Genomic DNA, 22,416 nt, shown 5'->3' on the forward strand with positions numbered 1-22,416 from the left:
GACTTGAAGGGTTGGAATTCCCTGGTGGTCCAGTGGTCAGTACTCTGCATTTCCACTGCAGGGGGCACGGGTTTGATTCCTGGTTGGGGAACTAAGATCCCACATGCCGTGTGGTGTGGCCAAAAAGCAAAAAGACCTGTAGGGTAGAAAAGGCATAGTAGGTATGCAGAAATGGAAAGTGTATGTTTCTATATAATGCAATTTTGGAGATAAGGGGAAATTTTCTAGTAAATGCATGCAGTCGCAAACTTTACCCTCTTCCCTCCTGTATGTCATATTAAAAGGTAACCTGAATGAATGGCAATTCCTCAAAAAAATCAAACATAGAATTACTATAGGGTCCAGCAATTCTACTTCTGAGTATATAAAAGAATTGAAAGCAAGGACTCAAACAGATATTTGTACATCAGTCTTCAAGGCAGCATTATTCATAATAGCCAAAAGGTAGAATCAACCCAGATGTCCATGGGATGATGGGAGGGATGAATGAATAAGCAAATGTGGTGTGTACATACGATGAAATACTACTTAGCCTTAAAAAGGAAGGAAATCCTGATACATGCTACAACATGGATGAATCTTGAAGACATGTTAAGTGAAAAAAGCCAGACACAAAAGAACAAATATTGAACAGATCCATTTATATGAGGTACCTGGAATAGTTAAATTCATAGAGACAGAAAATGGAATAGCAGATACCAGGGGCTGGGAATGGGAGATGCATACTGGCACAGAGTTTCAGTTTGTGAAAACATTCTGAAGAAAGGATACAGTGGTGGTTCTTACACAACAATATGAATGTACTTAATGCCACTGAACTGCATACTTAAAAATAGTTAAAATGGTAAATTTTATGTTATATATATTTTACCACAAAAAAAGTGACCTGGAAATACCGTGGAGCTGTAAGAAAGAACAGAAGGATTTCTGTAAACTAATATTGTACTGGTAATGTGAGATTTACAGGATAAAGTTAAAAATAAATAGGTGCTATCTTTTGTGTAAATATTCATATTTGCTTTTATTTGCATAAATAAACACTGGAAAGATTAACAAGTAACTAATAAAAGTTGTTACTTCTAGGAGGCAAGAGGGCCTGTGGTCACTGGAAGCAGGAGTGATAATGAGACATCTCAATGTATCTCCTTTTATGTACTTCGGATTTTTGAACTATATAGATGTATAACCTGTTCAAAATAATGTTCAAACATAGGACTTAAGGGCTTCCCTGGTGGCGCAGTGGTTGAGAGTCCGCCTGCCAATGCAGGGGACATGGGTTCGTGCCTCGGTCCAGGAAGATCCCACATGCCGCGGAGCGGCTGGGCCCATGAGCCATGACCGCTAGCTAAGCCTGCGTGTCCGGAGCCTGTGCTCCGCAATGGGAGAGGCCACAACAGTGAGAGGCCCGCGTACTGCAAAAAACAAACAAACAAACAAAAACAAAACAAAATAACATAGGACTTAAGGTAGATTCATTGTAGAGTGATCAGTAATTTGTAGTCACAAAAAACATAATTTTTTTAGAGGTATTGATTAAATATTGCTACATGTGACGTGCCCTCTCCCAGACAAGTGGGGTCCAGGGTTCAGGAGTCTGTGCCAGTGTTTGGTGTTTCAAGAGCCTGGTTTAGATGCAGAAGTGAGTTTCACCTTTTCTTCCCCTGCAAGCAGGAAAGAGAACATATATTCTGGGTAGACACTTAATAAAATCAAATTCTCTAAGTTCATCAGTAGCAAGGTTGACCATGGCAAGTGAGGTCATCATTAAACACATTATTTGACTGAGTCTAGGAGCCTAAAGCATTCAAAAAGCAGGAAACTGTCTGAATATAGCTCTGCATTAATCTAAAATGCCGCTTTCTCTGATTCCATCATTAATTAGGAACATATGATGTGTAACATTTGCATCTGAAGCCAGAAGCAGGACTGCTTAAGGTTTCTTAGGCCATGGGAGCAGAGACAGTAGCTGATAGCTGAGCACCCACCTAATTCTGCACCCCCAACCCTACCCCTCAGCAAAGGAGTTGGACTGTTGTATCTTCTCTGGTCATTTTTCTTCCAGCTCCTTCTTTCCCACCTACATCCAACAGGAAATACAGGTAGAATCCTGAGGCAGGCTGTGAGAAGTAAAGACCTGCTAGGGGCAGCTCAGCCCATCCTACTTTTATTTCTTAGCTGTGTTCCAGGGCATATGGTTTGGAGGGAGAACCCAGGGAGTCACATCTGGGAATCATGCCCAAGTTATAGCTGGTAGAGCACTTTCCAGCAAGGTTGTCAAGGTGTAGGTGAAGAGAAAGAGCTGAGTGACAGAGGCAAAATGAGAGAATTGAGAAATCTGTCATTGAAAGTAGTGAAGAAATACACAACTGGGAAGTGGCCTATAAAAGTTGCAGAGGTGGAGTTCAGATGACTTTGACATGATTCCAGCACAAGCATTCAAGGTATGCGCTACTCATTTAAAGTTATTAAGATGGCTAAGTGATTTATTTCTCTCTGCTTCATTGATCTATTTGTATGTCTGTCTTCCCTACCACATGGTAGGAATTGAAGACAAGGACTTTAACTGAACTGGAAAAAGCATGGACTTTGGAATCAGGCAGATCTATTTAAATCCAAACCTCTTCTCTTTCTAATGTTGAACTTTGCTCAAGTTATTTTTGTTACACTGAACCTCAGCTTCTGTGTGCATCATAGTGTTGTTAGGAGGATTAAGTGTGAGAAAAACAATTTATAAACTCTCCCTTTTTGTATCTTCCACAGAGCTTTACATTTAAAAGGCATTTGAAATATTTATCAAACTGAGTATGTTTCTACCTATTAAGTCTGAACCCTGGTTAAGGACAGCATGAGGCAGGCATATTTATAAGGCTTTCACCTTGAGCAGCTAACGTTATTGTTGCTAAATATTTTATCAAGCAACTGCCTGTTATGTGCCAAGTACTAAGTTTTCACTTGCTGATCTGGTCTATCTTTCCTTCTTATTATCAGAGTCCAGCTTGAAGCTTTCTGCTTTGTGTAGGCCTATTCTTTTCCCTATTTACAGGACCTCTTCTCCACACCAATTTTTATCAGTGGGTTTGAGAATCATTGCCTTATGCTCATTACTCTTCTAAAAAACCTCAGTCTCATGCTCTAGGCATGGATAAGTTAGGGATTGTTAAATATCTTTCCTTCTTTTGTCTAATATTTATTGAGCACATACTGTGCTGGAGTGGATACAAACAGTATTTCTGCTTCCCAAGTTTTTCCTCTAGTTAAAAAAAAAAATACGCACATGTAAAATATATTTAATTATTTAGCAATATGATATTACTTTTGCTTTTACTATTTTACATTTTACCATGTAAAAGGATCCCATTTTAAAAACACACACATACACATAGAAAAAAGATTGGAAAGAAATGCACCAAGATGTTAACAAAGCTTATCTCTGAGTAGCGGTATTTGGGTGTGCGTGCGTGCGTGTGTGTGTGTGTGTGTGTGTGTGTGTGTTTAATGTTGCTTATCTGGATTGTCTAAATTTTCAAAAATTTCATTTTGAAGTTATGGGAGTTAAGGCAAAACTAGCATGCCAGTATGCATCATCCCCCCTCCCCTTGCTAACAGGATAGTGACCCCTCTCTTCCTCTTGCATTCAGCTTTTGCGAGAATTGAAGCACCCTAATGTGATCGCCCTGCAGAAGGTGTTCCTTTCTCACAGTGACAGGAAGGTGTGGCTGCTGTTTGATTATGCTGAGCATGATTTATGGGTAAGTCTAAACTCACTTTGTTTTTAGGGTACTTTTATATAGGTATGAAGAAATAAATGTATGTGTTCCATACTGCTAATGCACAGAAAGGAAAACTTGCTCTGTTGACCATAGTTCAAAATAAATATACTAAATGTAAATTTTGATTTAAAAGAATTAGAGCAATAAACATTAGCATCCTGTTTTACTGAGAAGATAGTATTTGTAACATTCAGAAATTTCACTTCCAAAAATCTTACTGAGTGGGAAATTGTAATTTTAGCCAGGTAATTAATGGCAGTTTACTAATATGTGTAGTGAAAATTGCTTTCTTTTGTGGTCCACACAGTAGTTCAAATTTAACCAGTTATGTACCTGTGAATAGTTTCTCTCTCTAAATTAAGGTCAATCTTGCAGCATTTTGCCATTTAAAATGGACTCCACCAAATGGAAGAGTACCTACGGTTTTGCAAATATTAGGGTTGTTTTTATCAATATATAAAAGAAGCCAAAATTTTTAATTCCAAATGTTTAAAGTTAGGAATCAGGGCATTTAAACATTTTATCCCAGGAGTTGCCAAAAGTAAAAAAATTCCAATTTGGCAGTAAGTTCAAATTTTGGATAATTAAATTTTGATTCAATATAGTGTGGTTTGTCATCTATAAAAATTATAAATCTTTTTAGGAATAACTTTAGCAAACTCATAGGTCTTGAAGGAGATTTCAGTTTATGCTTTTATAGCAGGTATTGACAACAATCTCCTCTGCCATGGATATTTAGTACCCATTTTGGCATGTTTTGGACAAGGGTGGAGTGGAGATAGAGGTGGATGTGAGGGGTGGGCGCAGGTAGAATTTCTTCCCCTTCATTACAAAGTTTTATAACCCACAATGTAACATGTGTACATAAAAATTTGAATATGATGATCTGGATGTATTTATTTCAATGGGACTGAATTCTTTTTTCTCTCCCTGCTCCTTTCTAGTAGTGATTTGCTATTTAATATTGACTACTAAGAATATATCCTAATTTCATTATGTGCCAAAGAAGGTGAACTTTCCAATAATTCTAATAATACATATAGCCAGTGATGTTACCCAAATGCACCAACTTTTTATAGAATAGGAAAGATTTACAGGGTTTTTTTCCTTTTGTTTACTCTTTCTGTCAGTAGGGAATACAACTAATACAATTTTTTAGGCAGGTTTTTAAATACCAACGCTTTTTACTTCTTGGTTTTATTTAATGAAAATCTTAATGGTTTCAGTAAATGTAGTCATTATAACCACATTAATACTGTCATATTTACCCTCAATATAGATTGTTTTGGTTTGATCTTATTATTCAAATTATTTTTCTTTGTGTCATTATTGGCCTTTAATAAGTAATCTTAAAATGTAGAGAATTTATTGCAGCCTTGATTGTGTTTTATTGACACAGGCAAAGACTATGTTATTATAATATATATATTTTAATTTTTAGCATATTATTAAGTTTCATCGTGCATCAAAAGCAAATAAAAAGCCCATGCAGTTGCCAAGATCTATGGTTAAATCATTACTTTACCAGATTCTTGATGGTATCCATTACCTCCATGCAAATTGGGTGCTTCACAGAGATCTGGTAAGTATGTTTCTTTTAAATCGCTCAATATGTGTCTTTCTCTTTTCAGAAATATCTTTTCTTCTTGGTACAGTTACGATGAACATGAATTATAGAAAAATTTGAAAATACACATAAGCAAAAAAGAAGGAAATAAAAATCACCATAAGCCTATGATCAAAAGATTACCATTATTAACTTTTGGTGTATATTCTTACATTTACGCACAGCTATAAAATGTCATTGTGATTTTCAACAAATGATTGGCATAATCTTTTTTGTTTTTTAATTTTTACTGGAGTATAGTTGATTTACGATGAGCGTAATCTTAATGGGATGGCCATATGCGAAACAAGTACCTTTTGATTCATTTTGTTTTTCGTAATTTTGCTCACCATTAGTAAACAGTTTAATAATTAAAGACTGAGTTCACATTGTTTTCAAAGCTAAACTGAAATAATGACACTGCCTCCAGTAAATAGAATGTTATTAGTATTAACAATAAGTAAATAAGTAACTAACAGGGGAAATATATCAATACTTATTAGGCATATTATCCATAATTCAAATGTTTGATGTTTGGTTTTACTTTTTTACTCAGTACACATATAACAAACATTTATTAATGTCAAGTTATTTTATTCGTCTTTTCATTGTTATCATTTTAGTTTATGTTGATGAGATTTTTTGTTCTTAAGAAATATGGGTACTTAATAGCTGTAATACCACTGAGTTTATAGTTGCAAGTTTTATTTTGCTTAGGCTTTTGCAGATTCTAGGGATATAGTAGAGATAGATCTAGGTCGACTCAATTTTTTTAATTGAGGAGAAGTATTTATTATAGAAAGGAATGAATACATAAGGGGATCTAGATAGTACCCCTTGCTACCTTGTCAGTCAGGCCTAGTCTTCTGGCTTGAGCATCTCTTGATGTGGCATTGAAGTTACATTGGGGCCAAATGACAGGAACCACAAAAATGCATTTACCATTTCAATAGAAGCATTTCACCTCATAATTTTAAACTAAGGTTCTCAAAGCCTTCCACTTATCCACGTTACTATTAACCATGAATCAGCATGTTTTAAAATGATCCTTGGGTACCTGAAGTTGTTCTAGGTCAAACCTTCCTTCATAAATGGTTTTAGATTTTAATTTGCTGTATATAACATAGCCTATGTGAGTTACATTTTTGAGGTCATATTCATGTTTGAATCATTGATCAGAATCCTTTACTGAAGATTAACTGATCTCAACTCTTCTCTTTTTGTGACAAAATTGTATATTTTGTTCTACATAGCATAGATTAACACATTTTATTTGTGATGTCACTGCCTGAATATCCAGTGGTACTAAAACCTAATATAAGCAGGATTCAGTTTTCTCCCATCCAAACTTGCTGCTGCTTTAGTGTCCTCTATTTTGGTTATGGCAGCACCCGCCTCCTAGCCTAGAAACTTCTTTTACCACTTGCAGACCCTTGTACTCCACATCCAGAACTTGCCTAATCCTGTCAGTTTCACCTCTAAAATATCTCTTCCATTCATCTGTTTCCATTCCTAGTGCCTCATTCCTAGTTCAGGCCTTTATTATCTTTTTCTTGTAGTATGGTGCTAGCCTCTTAAATTGCCTCCTTATCAACAATCTCTTTCCCTTCCAGTCCACTTTAGATCTTCTGAATAATTACTCAGCCCCTGCTTAAGAACTTTGAAACAGTTCCTCATCGCTTACAGACTAAAGCTATAGTTCCTTTTTTGGCTTTTGAGGTCTTCTCAGGTATAGCTCCAACTGCCTTTAAAAATTTTCTTCTGTATCCCTGTAATCTTTTACTTACACTGTACTGTTTAACTATTGATTGTTCCCTGGATCCTCCTGAGAGTTCCTGCCTCAGTGGCCTTTATTTCTCCTGCTAAAACTCCTTACCCCATCTCTACATATTCAAATATTACCTGTCTTTCAGGACCTGCACAAATGTTAAAACTTATCCTCATATCCATCATTACTTAGAAATAATCTCTCCTCCTTGTTGGTTGCTGTTGTACTTCATCTTTACTTCTCTTCTGGCATTTGCCTATTAGTACTATAGTAATTTATATAGATGCCTAGAAGATGTTCTAGACCATAAACTTATGGAGAGAGTGGGGTCTATGACTCATTTTGGTACACTACTGCTCCAGTACACAATAGATACTGAGTAAATATTTCCTTAGTGAATGAATATCAGTAAGAATATTAATTACTACGGAATGTTTTTGGATCAGGTAACATATGTATTCAGCACACTTCTCAAATAAATTTTTATTATTTCCTTGTATGTGCAAAGCATGAAAGGGTGAGGACAGTACAAACATGACTGTATCAAGACCGTCTCAGGAGTTTAGTCTGAGAGAAGAAATAATGACATGTACACAAACAATTTTACTATCCGATAGACGAGAGAGAATGTGAACATGGCAATGTGAGAAGTACAGACTAAATGCTATTCAGGGTTAGAAGAGGTTCTGAGTGGGGGAAAAAGGACAAGCTTCAGAGAGGTGCCATTTGAGCTGGACTTTGAAGGATGAGTAGAGTTTAAATAGAGATTTGAGAGATGAGGGTAACCTAATGAAGTGTTGGATGTAACATTTCTGAGGTGAGAAAGCACTTGAATTATCCCAGAAAGAGTGTGTAGTTCTGTCTGGCTCAAAAATGGATAAGCTGAATTAGGGTAGTATCAAGTAAGACTAGGAAGATATGGGTTGGAGCCTGATCGAGGAAGGCCCTAATATCAGGCTAGGGAGTTTGTTTGTTTTTAAGTGCTAAAAGTTTGTGAGCAACAGAATGAAGTTTTTTTTTCCCAAATGAAATTATTTTTCTCCATTAAAGAAGCCACCATTGATTATTATTACTTCATCCATAGCATGGACACAATATGTATGTTTTTAATTGAAGTATAGTTGATTTACAACGTTGTGTTAATTTCTGCTGTACAGCAAAGTGATTCAGTTATATTTATTTATACACACACACACACACACACATGCACGCACACACACATTCTTTTTAAAAATATTCTTTTCCGTTATGGTTTCTCATAGGATATTGAATATAGTTCCCTGTGTTATATAGTAGGACCTTGTTGTTTATCCATTCTATATATAATAGCTTACATCTGCTAACCTCAACCTCCCACTCCATCCCTCCGCCAACCCCCCCCCTTGGCAACCACCAGTCTGTTCCCTATGTCTGTGATTCTGTTTCTGTTTCATAGATAGGTTCATTTGTGTCATACTTTAGATTCCACATATAAGTGATATCATATGGTATTTGTCTTTCTCTTTCTGACTTGCTTCACTTGGTATGATAATCTCTAGTTGCATCTGTGTTGCTGCAAATGGCATTATTTCATTCTTTTTTATGGCTGAGTAGTATTCTATTTTATATACGTACCACATCTTTATCCATTCATCTGTTGATGGACATTTAGGTTGTTTCCACGTCTTGGCTGTTGTGAATAGTGTTGCTATGAATGTAAGGGTGAACGTATCTTTGTGAATTATGGTTTTGTCTGGATATGTTCCCAGGAGTGGGATTGCTGGATCATATGGTAACTCTATTATTAATTTTTTAAGGAAACGCCATACTGTTTTCCATAGTAGCTGCATCAACTTACATTCCCACCAACAGTATAAGAGTGTTCCCTTTCCTCCACACCCTCTCCAGCATTTGTTAGTTGTAGACTTTTTTTTTTTTTTTTTTTTGCGGTATGCGGGCCTCTCACTGTTGTGGCCCCTCCCGTTGCGGAGCACAGGCTCCGGTCACACAGGCTCAGCGGCCATGACCCACGGGCCCAGCCGCTCCGCGGCATGTGGGATCTTCCCAGACCGGGGCACGAACCCGTGTCCCCTGCATCAGCAGGCGGACTCTCAACCACTGCGCCACCAGGCAAGCCCCAGTTGTAGACTTTTTAATGATGGCCATTCTGACTGGTGGCACCTCATTGTAGTTTTGATTTGCATTTCTCTAATAATTAGTGATGTGGACACTCTTTTTTAAAATAATTAATTAATTTTTGGCTGTGTTGGGTCTTCGTTGATGCGTTTGGGCTTTCTCTAGTTGTGGCAAGCGGGGGCTACTTTTCATTGTGGTATGTGGGCTTCTCATTGTGGTGGCTTCTCTTGTTGCAGAGCATGAGCTCTAGGCATGTGGGCTTCAGTAGTTGTGGCATGTGGGCTTCAGTAGTTGTGGCGTGTGGGCTCAGTAGTTGTGGCTCGCGGGCTCTAGAATGCAGGCTCAGTAGTTGTGGCGCACAGGTTTAGTTGCTCCGCGGCACGTGGGATCTTCCCGGACCAGGGCTTGAACCCGTGTCCCCTGCATTGGAGGATTCTTAACCACTGTGCCAACAGGGAAGGTGGAGCCTCTTTTCATGTGCCTATTGGCCGTCTGTATTAGCATGGACACAATATCGAAGATGTGTTCTGAAGGTGGTTCTGACCTAGTATAACACTTGTTTGTATTTTACCTATACATTCCCCTAGTGCCTCTACTGCTTAAGTAACTCTAATAAGATTTGAAACTTTAAGCCAGTAGGAATATAGTCTGTGATAGCCTACTCAATTCTTTCTCTGATCATGAGGTCTGCTATCTGGACCATATTGTCATATTGTCATGGTTTTGCCAAAGTATTTTCAGGAGTAGAAGATTTAAAGTGTATGTTTACTTTATAGATATATTCAGTGGTAGATACAGAAAGATAGAGTATATCAAGTATGAATATGGTTAAAAGGGATATGTTGGAGACATTTGAAAAATTATTATTTTGTATGTGAGCTGAAGAGTAGAGTTGCATTTTTAGTCAATGAGTTAGGGTTTTTAAATGCTTCATTTCTTATTATGATAGGGAATCTGGCTTTACACTATTTGTTAGTCACAACTGTTTCAGAGTGCATACCATCTTTAAATTTTAATTTGGTGTGAGAAACCTAGAAAATCCATACAATTAAAGGTGTTAGAGTAAATATAAATTTGCAGTAATAGTATAACCTAACAAATTTAAAAAGTAAATAAAAACCAGTGTTTTGGACTTCACACAAAGAAGCATTACATCATCAGTGAGGTTGGTGTTTTTCATTGTGATTGATTTCATATCTAGAACAGTGTTTTAATTATGTCATTTGAATACTAGAATTTAATACAGAAATAGAGAATTTAAATAAAGTCACCAAAAAGATGACTTATATTGAGGAATTGCTTTAAAAGGAAAGGAGAAAAGGAGCTAAATATATTCATCTTAGCAGAGAGACAGTTGAGACATAAGTTTATAAATATTTGGAACTTGTAAACACCAAGGGAGGAAAGATGTATTTTAATTTTACAGCAGGATACAGCTAAGAGTAAGAAGATGAAATACAGGATGACTCATTTTTATGGGATTACTATTCTGGTAGGTTGGAAGAATGCCAAGATATAGTTTATCTCTTTTTCAAAATTATGAGCTTCTTGGGCTTCTCTGGTGGTGCAGTGGTTAAGAATCCGCCTGCCAATGCTGGGGACACGGGTTAGAGCCCTGGTCCGGGAAGAGCCCACATGCCTCGGAGCAACTAAGCCAGTGCGCCACAACTACTGAGCCTGAACTCTAGAGCCCGTGAGCCACAACTACTGAGCCCGCGTTCCACGACTACTGAAGCCCGCATGCCTAGAGCCCGTGCTCTGCAACAAGAGAATCCACCACAATGAGAAGCCCACCCACTGAAACAAAGAGTAGCCCCCGCTCGCCTCAACTAGAGAAAACCCGTGCACAGCAACAAAGACCCAACACAGCCAAAAATAAACAATTAATTAATTAATTAATTAAAAAATAAAGATACTACATGTGGGGGCAATTTGTTATTAATAGACACGTAAAATATACATAGCCAACATGTCATAAACAGCCTACAGCGCTGTTGAAAATCCAGTAAAAATTCTGCCTGAACCAACGGTGTGTCATAAGGAAGAAAAAAAAATATCGCCAAACCAAAACTATGTAGTTTTGCCAGTTAATATGCCAAAATCACCCAGAGTCATTTATTACACATTTCTCTGGAGCTAGAATGTCTGTTGCTTCATTTTAGTTAATCAGCAAGTCCCAAGTTTAAACAACATTTATCATCTCACAGATTCTATGGGTCAGGAATCTAGGTGTGGCTTACTTGGATTCTCTGTTTCAGAGTCTCTTTGAAAGGTTGCAGTCAACTCAAGTCTTGATTGGGAAGAGTCCACTTCTAGTTCACTCACGTGGTTATTTACAGGATTCACAGGCTGATGGGTGGAGGCCTCCTTGTTTCCTTGTTACGTTGACCTCTCCATAGAGCATCTCAAAACATGGCAGTTTTCTTTACCAGAGTGGCAAACTTGAGGGCGAGAGAGAGAGAATGTGTGTTAGCAAGATGGAAGTCACAGTCTTCTGTAAGTTAATCATGGAAGTGACGCCTCATTACTTTTGCTGTATTCTGTTCATTAGAAGTCACTAGGTATAGCCTACACTCAAGAGGAGTAGTTACGTAAGAGTGTGTATACTGGGGGTGGGGATGATTGGAAACCGTGTCTGAAGCTGCGTACCATAGAGTCTGAGAGGCTTTTAAATGATGTTTGGATCCTGTTATTGTCCTTTTAAGTTAGTTATAATATGGTATAGAAAATGCAGGAAGCCCCCTGCTTTCATATATAATTTTTTCCATGTATAAAAATTGCTTGTGTAGTAAGAGTTTCGGGATAGTTCTAGAGAGTGAAAAAACATTATAATGTACCAATTATTCCTTCCCTTTTACGTTCTTCAGTGATTTATTCCCAGAATTTGGTATATGTTCCTTACTTTTCCCCTCCTCTTCTCTTCCCTCCCTCCTTTCCCACCCTGCATTGAACCACAAGTTTAATCCACTTAAATCTGGAGGGTGTGTTCAATTGAGATCCAGGATTTTTCACTTTGAACATACCTAGAGGTTCTTTCTTTGTTATGCAGTCTGAGGCATATGCTTATCACTAATATTAGTACTTTTTTATTTCTATTTTTCTTTTTCACACACTTGTGTAAAGCAAAAGTAAAAATGCAAAGGAAACTTTAAATGATAGCAAAACCTTTGTTTTCCAAGTTTGGTAATGCTGCTGAGTTGTAACAGCTAGCTGACAAGCAGTGAAAGGACAGCATGAAATATAGTCCTTAGCCAAAAAGAGCATTTGAAGACTTTTTAGGAACAGCACAGTATGAAAATCCAATATGTGAAGTCAAAGATGGCCCTCTGTTTTCTACTCAGCTGGAAAAAAAGTGCTGTGCTGTTCTTCTTTGTGAAAGTTTGATTAAAATAAATGCTTGGTTGTTGGAGAATTGTCTAGAAATCTCTCTTTGCCTCACAGCTTCTCTTCATAACTTGTGTGACAAGGAGATGCATCAAGTCTTTAATTTTGTCTATGCTAAACAGGGCCTGATAAGGCAAATGTTTATAATTCAAAGAAACCCTTAAAATCTTACTGTAGCCATCATGGCAGCATTTTGCAAGCATTTTCATAATGTTTTAGAGTTTTAGTTTTGCTTAGTTCTTATGATATGGGAGCTTTGAGATCCTAGATTAAAAAAAAAATTATTTCTGGACTTCTCTGGTGGTGCAGTGGTTAAGAATCCACCTGCCAATGCAAGGGACACGGGTTCGAGCCCTGGTCCGGGAAGATCCCACATGCCACGGAGCAACTAAGCCCGTGCGCCACAACTACTGAGCCTGCACTCTAGAGCCTGCGAGCTACAACTACTGAGCCCACGGGCCACAGCTACTGAAGCCCACGCACCTAGAGCCTGTGCTCCGCAACAAGAGAAGCACTGCAATGAGAAGCCCGCGCACCGCAACGAAGAGTAGCCCCCGCTCGCCGCAACTAGAGAAAGCCCACGTGCAGCAACAAAAACCCAACACAGCCAAAAAAAAATTAAAAAAAATATTTCCAAGATAGTTAATCTTGCTACTTAAGCCTCAGTTTACTCATTTGTAAAATGGCAATAATGATAAGTGCTTTATATTGTTGTTGATTCCATTGTCTTAGCTCCAGAGTTCCTGAATTCTTCCTGATTTCCTTTCTGTAGAAGCTTCTGTCCATTCTTCTGAATATCATCAGCAGTGCAGCGATGCCCTTTCTTTTAACCACTTGCTTCCCCAGAATTCCTGTAGCCTGATATTCCTCCTAGCCACTTATGCTTTACAGAGTAGAGCCCTACTGTAAATATGTGAAACATGCTTCTTGGTGTTTAAAAAAAAAAAAGTAGCCCATGTTTCATCTAGTTTATATTTAATTATTGCTAAATATTTTATATTTTAAAAAGTTTTAAAAAACTGGCTTAAATAGATCAAAGTTAGTGTTTCACTTAATTTTTCATTCTAACAATTCCATGCTAATCAAATGACTTATTTTTCATTTGATTTATTAACGTTTCACTTGACAAATTGTGACAGAAAGCAGCATTTATTTCAGTATGATTTAGTCACCCTAATTTCTTTCAGAATGCAGAGCTAACAATGAAAAAAGTTAAGTATGGCCTGGTTATCTTCTAACCTTCAATTTTAGGTGATTTTGGACAATTACAGATCTTGTAATTGAATCACACTAGGGCTTTTGCTGGTGACCTTTGGTTCCTAACTAGTTCCTTAGAGCTGGTCCTCCACAGTCTGTGGCTCAGCTGCTCATGATGGCAGCCTGAAGACCTTTGATGGTAGTCGTGTCATCTGTGTACAGATGCTTCTACTGCTTCTATACAAGGCCTTGTAAAGATAGGTATGGTAGTGTTTCTTACAATGCTCTGGATACTGTGACACACAGCTTACAAATGTAAGAAGGTATTATTGAGGTGTGTTCTAGATACGGGGCTGTGATTCTTTCTGGCATGTCAGCTTTTCCATCATCCACACCATAGCCCAGTAACCGGAGCTTGCAGCAGAGCCCTGCACATCTGCTGGTTTGAGTTAGAGCATAGTGCTCTACCATCTGTTTGACAAGCAGGTGATACACACTAAGAATCATACTTCTAAGAGGGCCAGCTTCAAAGGGGACGTGGTTTGACTCACAGTGGCTTATGAGGCCTCTGAAGGTTCAGCTCGGCGACAGGGCTCTTTTGATGATCCTGACTTTAGTATAGTTCTCTTAGCCTGTACTGACAAACACATTTCTAGAAGGCTATTTGCCAAGTTAACTTCATAGTCCCTAAAAGGGTATATAGTCAAGATATATTCCACAGTGACAGCAATGGCAGAAACTGGTTAGGAGTGAAGGCTTACAGAAGGAGCCCCAGTACTTTGAGGCCTATGTTTAGAACTGAAGAATCAATTCAGACATCCTATTTTATTAAATTAATTTTATTGAAGTAGAATTTATGTACAATAAAATATACCCATTTTAATTACAAATTGATGAATTAGGACAAATGTGTATGCTACCACAGGCATTCTATGTGACCAACACCGTAGGATGATTCAAGATCCCTTACTGAGAATGATGGTATCTTCGTCAAGAGGGGATCTTGCATTTAAGGACTGATGATTCGTTTCACTGGGAGATTATTTATGATGGTTATTTTGTGTGATCATATTTTCAACTAAGCACACATCTGGGTAGAAGTCTTCTGTTGGTGAGGACTATAAGTCAATTAAGTATTGTTTATTTGCCAAGTGTGCTTTTGTTCTCATAACCCTGGCCTGGGGTGCATCTCTGAGAGACTTAGGTTCTAAGCCTGGGTCTGCCACTGTGGACAGTGGACTTAGTTGAGGTTATAGGTTTTTTGTGTTTCTTCATGAGTAAAATGAGAGGGCTGTTTGATAACTTCTACCTCTGGCATTCTTAATTTCTCATGATAATAAGAATGAATTATTTGATTTGAATGTGACTGTCACAAATGTAAATGGAAAACTACTTTCTACCAGTGTTGCTTCTCTGCAGATGGATTGTACTAGTTAATGAACAGGATAGCATCTGTGAATACCTTTGTAGCCTTGTTTCCTGGCCTTGCTGTCAGTGTGGAATATATCTTGATTATACTGTTGGTGACCTTGAAGTTTGTTAGGTAAATTGCCTTCTAGATACATGTGTTTGTCTTGCATAAAGCTTTTTATAAAGGCTGCTTTTTATTGGTTCTTGTTAGAGAAAAGAAAACCTTATCTCTGCTGTTCAGGCCTGTAACCACTCCTAAAAGGCAAAGACAAAGAAGTGCATTGTTAACTGTTGTGCAGAGCTGGGCTGGCAGCTGTTTACCATGAATACCGAGGTTTAATTAACATAAGTACCCGTTACAGATACCTCTAGACCATTTTAAGGTAAAATGAAATTAATCACAGCCTTTAGTATTATAGACTGCTCATTTTAAGACAGCCTACATCTAGTTATTGATACATAATTTCTAACTGGGAAGGAATTTTCGCTGAGAAAGAGCACTTTAAATAGTGGTTAGGTTCTCTGAATACAAAGGCCTATTTAACCCACAGTACACCTAAAGTATGACACTAATAGAACTATGGAACCTAATGTCCATTTTTCTGGATTTCTGTGGGGGAAGTACTGGTTTTTAGACCTAGAATGTTTGCTTTATAAACATATTTCGTCCTTCTAAGGTGTTCCAGACAGTATGCTGGGCACTGGAAATACAGGGATGGGTAAAATACAGTCCCTTTCGTAATGAATGCGTGGTGGGGAAGATACACATAAATTGATAATCATAAAATAGTAAGGTTCAAAAGAGAAACTGTAAAGTATGTTCCGGGATTAGCTATGCATAAGGTACTGAGAGTACAGAAGCATACCTAACCAGTTGGGATGGGGCTCTCTTGGAGGACTGAGCTGAATCTGAAAGGATGAGTAGAAATTTATAAGAATGACTTGGGGGACGTGGGTGGGGAGAACATTCCAGGCAGAGGGGACAGCATGAATAAGGGAATGGGGTAAGAAACTGTGAGCGCTTTGATATTACTGGGGCAAAGCAAAAAAGTAGTGAAAGAAGAGGAAGAAGAAAGAAGTAGGGACCAGATTACAGTGGATCTTAATTGTCACGTTTAGAAGCATGGGTTTTTCCTGTGGTCAGTCAGAGCTGAGCTGGTCAGGTTTTTGCTTGAGAAACACTACTGAGACAGGGATGTGGAGAATTGGTTTGAGGGTGCAGGGATAGCAGCTTTCTCAGGCTGTTGTAATGAGCTGGTTGAGAAATGATGAAGGCCTGAATCAGGTCAGAGGTAATCAAGATGGGGGGGGGAGATAGCAGATAAATCTTTAGGAGGTAAGATAATCAGGCCTGAGGATTGGTTAGATTTTAGGAATAAAGGACAGGTGTTCAGACTTCTGCTTTTGTTGATTGAGTGACTGAGAAGGGAATACTATCAGAAAGAGAGACAGTGAAGATTCAGTTTGAACAAGTTGAATTTGAGATGATTGTGGAGATAGCCAGCATACAGTTGACATATCTCTAGATATATAGAAGCTTAGAGACCTAGAGGTATAGATTTTGGAGTCATTGGCATATGAGGGATTGTTGAAACCCTGGACTGAATTAAAATTAGGTCTTTAAAAAATCTATATTCAGAAGTGAGCCTGGCATATTTCATGGTAAGTGCTCACTCTGGTTTCTTAACAATTTCTTTCAAAATTGAGAACTTGCCTACCAAAGGACGATGAATACTGAGCATTGGCAATTTTCATTCATTCATTTAATTGTTCATTCATTCAACAAATCTGTTTTTTTAATTGACATCTGCTGATTGTTTTATTTAATTTTTCACTTTAAAAACAAGACCAAAATCAAAACCTCTGAACTTATACTTTTCAACCTGAAAGAATCAAAGAATATAGTTATAATTCTAAAGCAGCATCAATAAAGCAAGTGTTATTCTTATGAGTGTTAATGGACTATACTGAAAGAAGGTAAAATATAATACTCTTATTTTGTACTTACTTTGAAATGCTGCCACTGAACAGATGTTTATTCTGAAAGATGCTACTATGAAGTTTGCAGACTCAAATACTGATAATCGTTACGTAAAAGTAAATTTATGGAATAACTAGAAAACAGACTGAATTGGAACCTGTGGATAGTTTTATGATATTAATTAGCAACATTTTTTTAAAGATATAGAAAGCTATTGTTTTAATATAAATTAGAAGTTTTAAAACCATCTCCCTTTAGTGCTTTCAATTATCACATAAACCAAAGACCCAAATAATTTCAAATGATCACAGATACTATTTAGGCAAAAATTCTCATGTGTCAGTACTTTTAATGTTGTGCACATCAAATTATAGTAAAAAATGACTATAAAGATGCAGCCCCTCTATTTCCATGAACAGCACACTGCATTACAGTAAACCGAGCTTATATTCAACCATCAAATGTGGTTCTCCCATTATTTCATTTTGTGACGGGTCATTAAGAATATCTTCAAGTCCAATAGTCTCATCATTACCCCTCAAGATATCCAATGAAAGGTTTGAGCTGGGAAGAAATGGAAGACACTGAACCTGCTGCACTGCCTTGAATTCCATTTGTAGTTTTAGTGGAGCAAATAGACCCTGGATGTTTCTCAGTGTGGAAAAGTTCATTTTATCTTGGTTGAGCTGGAAATTTTTTTCTGTTAATTCGAGAGGATGACTGGGCAAAAGTTCATTTTTCACACAAGAAAAATCTTTTCGAAGAAGATCATGACTTTCAAAAGGTCCACTTGCTGAAAGTTCAGTAACTGGAATACTGTCCTTTAGCTGAGATCCAAGTCCTCTGGCATTCACCTTCAACTCGCTCTGCGAACCCATTCAACAAATATTTATTAAACGCTGTATGCCTGGATTTCAGCAGATACATAAAGTGGTGATAGAAATATCTTCCCTGTCCTTTAGGAGGTTGCAGTCACAATAATCAGATTCTCTATATTTTTAAATCCTTTACTGTCAATGAAGTTATTTTAAGAGGTAAAATTATGATAGACTGATGCTACTAGCAAATGACTATTGTGCTTAAGAAAAAAAGCATGTCTCTCACTCTTAGTTCTTTGTCCTGTTTGTTACAATACAGAATCTTATTTGTTCAAGGTGAACAATGGAGAACAGTGTAAAGAAAGGAACATAAACTGAAAATTTTCTCCTGGGAATGTACTTCTGTATGAAATGTGACGAGAGTCATGCCACTGCTGTATTTAAAGAAAAGAATAGTTGTAGCCATTAATATTAGGCTAGCACTGTTCATTGTTCAGAAACTAGTCCAGTTGATGTCTGATTGGTTTTTTCCTCTTATTCAGGATTGTAGACAGTTGTGTTTGTTTTTCTGTCTTCTTTACTGGTGCTGATGAGAGTCATCTTGTGGGTTTCATATTTTTGTTCCAAATGTCCTGGTGTAGGAAATGTAAAGCAAATGTAGTAGGATAATTGTATATCTTTAGGCTGTTCTATTTATGATGTGCCAATTAACTGAAATAAATTTAACCCTGTGAAAAAAATTGATTCTATAAAAGGAAAAAGCAAATCTAGAATACATGCAAAACATCATGAATGTACATTCAAGAATTAACTAAATTCTGCTAAAATATAGATATTTCAAGAATAATTTCTGAGTAACCATACTGTTTATCACATTAATTCCCTGACTTTTGCCTTTAAAATACAATTTAACTAAAACGAACCCTGCAGCCTTGATTTGTCTGTCCAATTTTATTGCTGATAACTTGAATATGAGACATCCAACTCCTGCCATTTCTACTGTTTCTATGGTAACTAAAGTGTGCAAACCCAGCAGTATCACTTTCTTTCACAGCTGGCATTTTGTGTTCACAGTAAGAAGAGGGGTTTTAGTAAAGCATAGTCTGTGTTAACTGGGATGTAACTAGGTCAGAACAATTTTGGTATCCTTTTTTCATTCTTTTAGGTTTGTACGTGTGTGTGTGGGTGTGTGTGCATGAGCTGCAGTTTCCTTTGTTTTTTAATAGCATATACCTTCACTTAATTAATCACTGTCAAAGTTAGTCTTTTGAAAATTCAGCATAATATCTGTAAACACAACTCAGTGTGGAATCTTGAGGGTTATATGGAGTTGTTCAGAGACTTGCCCCTAGCCCTGTAGGTCCTTGAGTATTTCCCTTAAGAAGAAGAAAATCGATGTGAAAATGCTTTGAAAAGTTAAATGCATTTTATTTATTTTATTTTCCATTATGATTTATTACAGGATATTGAATATAGTTCCCTAAGTTAAATGCATTTTCATGGTGATCATGTTATTTATTTTGCTGTTATTGTTGTTATTTTGAAACATCAAGTATCTTATGACCATAACACATTCACTCGTCCTGAAGGGGACAGATAAATCCCAGTTAAGAGGTGTGCATTAAAAAATGATTCCCGGGCTTCCCTGGTGGCGCAGTGGTTTAGAGTCCGCCTGCCGATGCAGGGGACACGGGTTCATGCCCCGGTCAGGGAAGATCCCACGTGCCGCGGAGCGGCTGGGCCCGTGAGCCATGGCCGCTGAGCCTGCGTGTCTGGAGCCTGTGCTCCGCGACGGGAGAGGCCACAACAGTGAGAGGCCCGCGTACTGCAAAAAAAAAAAAAAAAAAAGATTCCCTCTGTGATTCAAGATTTTTACTTGACTACAGGAACCCTTCTCTATGGATACTGCCCAAGCTCTAGGTTCCTTTCTCAGACTGTACAAAAGAGCTCACAGTCGCTGCTCCCCTAAACCATGTCACCACTTCTGCCCTCATCTCAGGCCTCACTCTTAGAGCTTCCATGGGCTTCAAGTAGATCACGTCAGAGGTATTCTCTACTGTCTTCAGAACTAGCTAGATCCTCTTTTCTCTCTCTCTCTCTCTCCTCATTCCATTGTGGTTGTGCTCATATTCATATTCTCTGTTTCCATATGGTGTGACTGCAGGAACTTCTAATAAGAGCTAACAGTGGTCCAAGATGAACTTCCTGCTTTTCTCCCATTCAGCAGCTCATAATCTATTTTCATTTCTTATACGAAGCAATTTTTGTTCCCTTATATCATGCTTTGTGTTTTTGTCTTATATATTTATTTTAAAAGGATTTAATTCCTAAATCCAAAATTTAGGAATTGCGAACAGTGTAACAAATGGTACATAAAATGGTTTATTTGATGATTTTACAATTTAAAAAATCGTTGTATCCCAGAGATTCCCATTCTCACTAAGGCCTTGAAAAATGTACTCTAAATCTGCCTTTACCTTTTTTCCACTTATTTGGGTCTCATTTATTGTGTCTAGCTTCTGTAAATGCACAGAAATTATTTTTTCTGTGTCACCAGTGACCTTCTCATTGTCCCAAGGTTGCCTCTTCTCAGCTTTCATTCTGTTGCACCTGAAGGCTACCTCTTCCTTTTTAAACTCTTAGCTTCTAGAACCCTATGCTGACCGTTTTCTTACCTTGGATGCTCTTTCACCAGTTCTTTCACTGGCTCTTGTTCTTCTACCCTTTATTCCTCTCAGCATTATTTTTTTCTTATATTTTTAAAATACCATTTATCTACTTGTAAACAATACCAAAATATACAAAATCAAACATTATGGAAATATATAATATAGTAGAAAATGGTAATCTCTCCAAACCCTGCTATCAGAGATTGGGCAGGATATATATAAAATAAATTATGCAATTTGTAAAAATTATGGGTAAGATGGATAATATAACAAAACGATGCTAATTCTAGTCATGAAAAACCTAGTCTTTCCGAGCCCCCACGTCATTCTGTCTGACCGGCACCCCTCCCTAACCTTTGCCCCACCCCTCCTCTGCTGCCCCTGGGCAAACTCCCCTCCTCTCACGTTGACTGCAACCGCACTGACCTCCTTGCTCTTTCTCCAGTGAGTCACCCTGCCAGCTCACCAAGGTTTTTCCTCACTGCTCCGAACACCATGATCTTGCTCTGCTGCAGATCTCGTGGTAGCCCTCATCAACTCTCAGAGCACAGGCTAGACAGTGCTCAAGAACCCATCCAGGGGCTTCCCTGGTAGCGCAGTGGTTGAGAGTCTGCCTGCCGATGCAGGGGACACGGGTTCGTGCCCCGGTCCGGGAATATCCCACATGCCGCGGAGCGGCTGGGACCGTGAGCCATGGCCGCTGAGCCTGCGCGTCCGGAGCCTGTGCTCCGCGGCGGGAGACACCACAATGGTGAGAGGCCCGCGTACCACACACACACACACATACACACACACACACACACACACACAAACCCATCCAGTTCTGCTACCCAAATGACTTGTGCCAAAAGCAGAACCACTGCAAACAGCAAGCGAGCACTACCTAGGGTTTCCTTCTCTTTAGAATCATCAGTGCCTTACCACTCTGTTCTCCCCGATGCCCACTGTTCTCCGTAACGTGTCTCTGCTTTACCTGTGCCTCAAGCCTTTCAAGTTGCTCTTCCCTTATTACTGCACTTTCTTCACGTCTTATCCCAGATGTTACCTTCTCAGAGAGGCATTATGTAAGTAATTTAAAATTATGCTTAAATGATGTTGGAAATAACACCCTGTCATCCCACTCCCAACAGTACCTATCCCCATTCCTTGCTTTATATATTATCTTAAAAGGCATAACAGTCAAGAGCCTATCCCTTAACTCAATAACTGGAATATTACCAATAGCTTGCTTCTATTTATGTTTTTTCCCTCATCCTGTCCTCTTGTCTCCTCCCAAGAGGTAACAAATATCCTGAATTTTGAACCTATTATTCACTCCTTTTAAAAAATAGGTTTATCACATTTGTATATATGCCTGAACAGAACATTTTTTAGCTTTGCTCGGTTTTAAGTTTTATGAAAATGGCATCCTGTGTATATAGTCTTCTAAAACTTGCTTTTTTTCTCTCAACATAATGCTTCCAAGATCTGAACATTTTTTACTTTTGTCTGTAATTCAGTGATTTTCACTGCTGTTTTAAAATTCATTGTGTGACTCTACCACGATTAATTTCTCCATTTTCCTATTGGCTAGAAATTTGGGTTGCGTCCAGATTTTTTTTTTTTATTACAAACTGTGCTGCTATGAACATTCTTTGGTGTTTCTAAAAATGGAATTACTGAGTCAAAGGGTATGCAATTGTTCAGTTTTGCAAGATG

At 38.0% G+C, this 22,416-nt stretch overlaps 1 protein-coding gene and 1 pseudogene across 3 annotated transcripts in view; one reads left to right on the forward strand and one right to left on the reverse strand.

Annotated features, from left to right (window-relative positions):
• The window catches only part of CDK19 (cyclin dependent kinase 19), a 173,203-nt gene that overhangs the window by 119,073 nt on the left and 31,714 nt on the right, over positions 1–22,416 (forward strand). For all 3 annotated transcript variants that reach the window (XM_067702347.1, XM_067702350.1, XM_067702349.1), the window contains 2 exons: positions 3,639–3,749; positions 5,212–5,352. In XM_067702347.1, coding sequence (XP_067558448.1) covers positions 3,639–3,749; positions 5,212–5,352 — 252 coding nt within the window. The remainder of the gene's footprint in view (positions 1–3,638; positions 3,750–5,211; positions 5,353–22,416) is intronic.
• On the reverse strand, positions 17,549–18,110 carry LOC137205003 (proteasome maturation protein pseudogene; annotated as a pseudogene).

The sequence above is a fragment of the Pseudorca crassidens genome, chromosome 13 (assembly GCF_039906515.1).
Source record: "Pseudorca crassidens isolate mPseCra1 chromosome 13, mPseCra1.hap1, whole genome shotgun sequence".
Taxonomy (NCBI): Eukaryota; Metazoa; Chordata; class Mammalia; order Artiodactyla; family Delphinidae; genus Pseudorca; species Pseudorca crassidens.